This window comes from Fukomys damarensis, unplaced genomic scaffold (genome assembly GCF_012274545.1).
Source record: "Fukomys damarensis isolate Sample0158 unplaced genomic scaffold, DMR_v1.0_HiC HiC_scaffold_38, whole genome shotgun sequence".
Lineage (NCBI taxonomy): Eukaryota > Metazoa > Chordata > Mammalia > Rodentia > Bathyergidae > Fukomys > Fukomys damarensis.
In genome coordinates, this window is record NW_022900950.1 from 66798711 (window position 1) to 66799607 (window position 897).

The 897-nt window shown below is 64.3% G+C and overlaps 1 protein-coding gene across 1 annotated transcript in view; it reads left to right on the forward strand.

Annotated features, from left to right (window-relative positions):
- Nucleotides 1-401: 401 nt before the first annotated feature.
- Ucp1 (uncoupling protein 1) overlaps nucleotides 402-897 on the forward strand; it is a 6802-nt gene continuing 6306 nt past the window's right edge. Inside the window, exon 1 of the mRNA XM_010610906.2 lies at nucleotides 402-739. Coding sequence (XP_010609208.1) covers nucleotides 614-739 — 126 coding nt within the window. The 5' untranslated portion in view covers nucleotides 402-613. The remainder of the gene's footprint in view (nucleotides 740-897) is intronic.

The following is an 897-nucleotide window of genomic DNA, read 5'->3' on the forward strand; positions in this document are numbered from 1 at the left end:
GAGCAAGGAACAGGTCAAGTTAAAATGAGAGGAAAGGGAAGCAGAGATCGCTGTAAGCCCGAGGAGCCCCAGGATGGGGCGAACAGCGCCCCACTCCTGGCTCCTTAGGGGCTCAGGCTCCCAGCTCTCTGAGATCGCGCTTGTGTCAGGAGCTCCCCGGAGAGCTAAAGAGGCTGCAAGGCTCAAGTGCGGTGGAAGCTGCCACGCACGCCGGGGCTCCAGGGATGCCCGTGCGCCCTCCCAGTGACGCGCCGGGCTTGGCGCAGACAGCGGGGTGCCGGGCCAGGACTCCGGAGTGCAGCGCGGCTGCAGGATGGGGTGGGAGGCACCCCGGGCACGCCCGGCCCGTTCCCACGCCCAGGTCCTGGGAGAGCGGCCGGGTATAAAGGTCCCCGCGGAAGGCAGGGGCGCAGCGATCCTTCCATCCCCAGCGTGGGGACCAGACGCAGCCGCCTCGGTTCCCACTGCGCTCGGCAGGCAGCCGCCGAGTCTGCGAGGTTCCAGGAGTCAGGGAGCGGGCTTCCTTCGCGGGCCGCCCGTGGAAGGGGAAAAGAATTTCCACCTTCGGGGCTGGCGCTCTCTCTACGCTTTCTGCTTTGCTCCTTGGGGGACCATGGGGAGCCCGACGGCGTCGGAGGTGCACCCCACCGTGGGGGTCAAGATCTTCTCCGCCGGAGTGTCAGCCTGCTTGGCGGACGTGATCACTTTCCCGCTGGACACCGCCAAAGTCCGCCTGCAGGTAGTGAGCCAGACTCCGAGCGCACTGAGGGTCCGGACGGAGAGGGGAAAACTGTGGCGCGCGCCTCTGAGTCCCTGCTTTGGTTTGGCCATTTTTCTCGTTAGGGAAGGCAGGTGGCCGCCAAATTAAAAAAAAAAAAAAAAAAAAAAAAGTAAGTT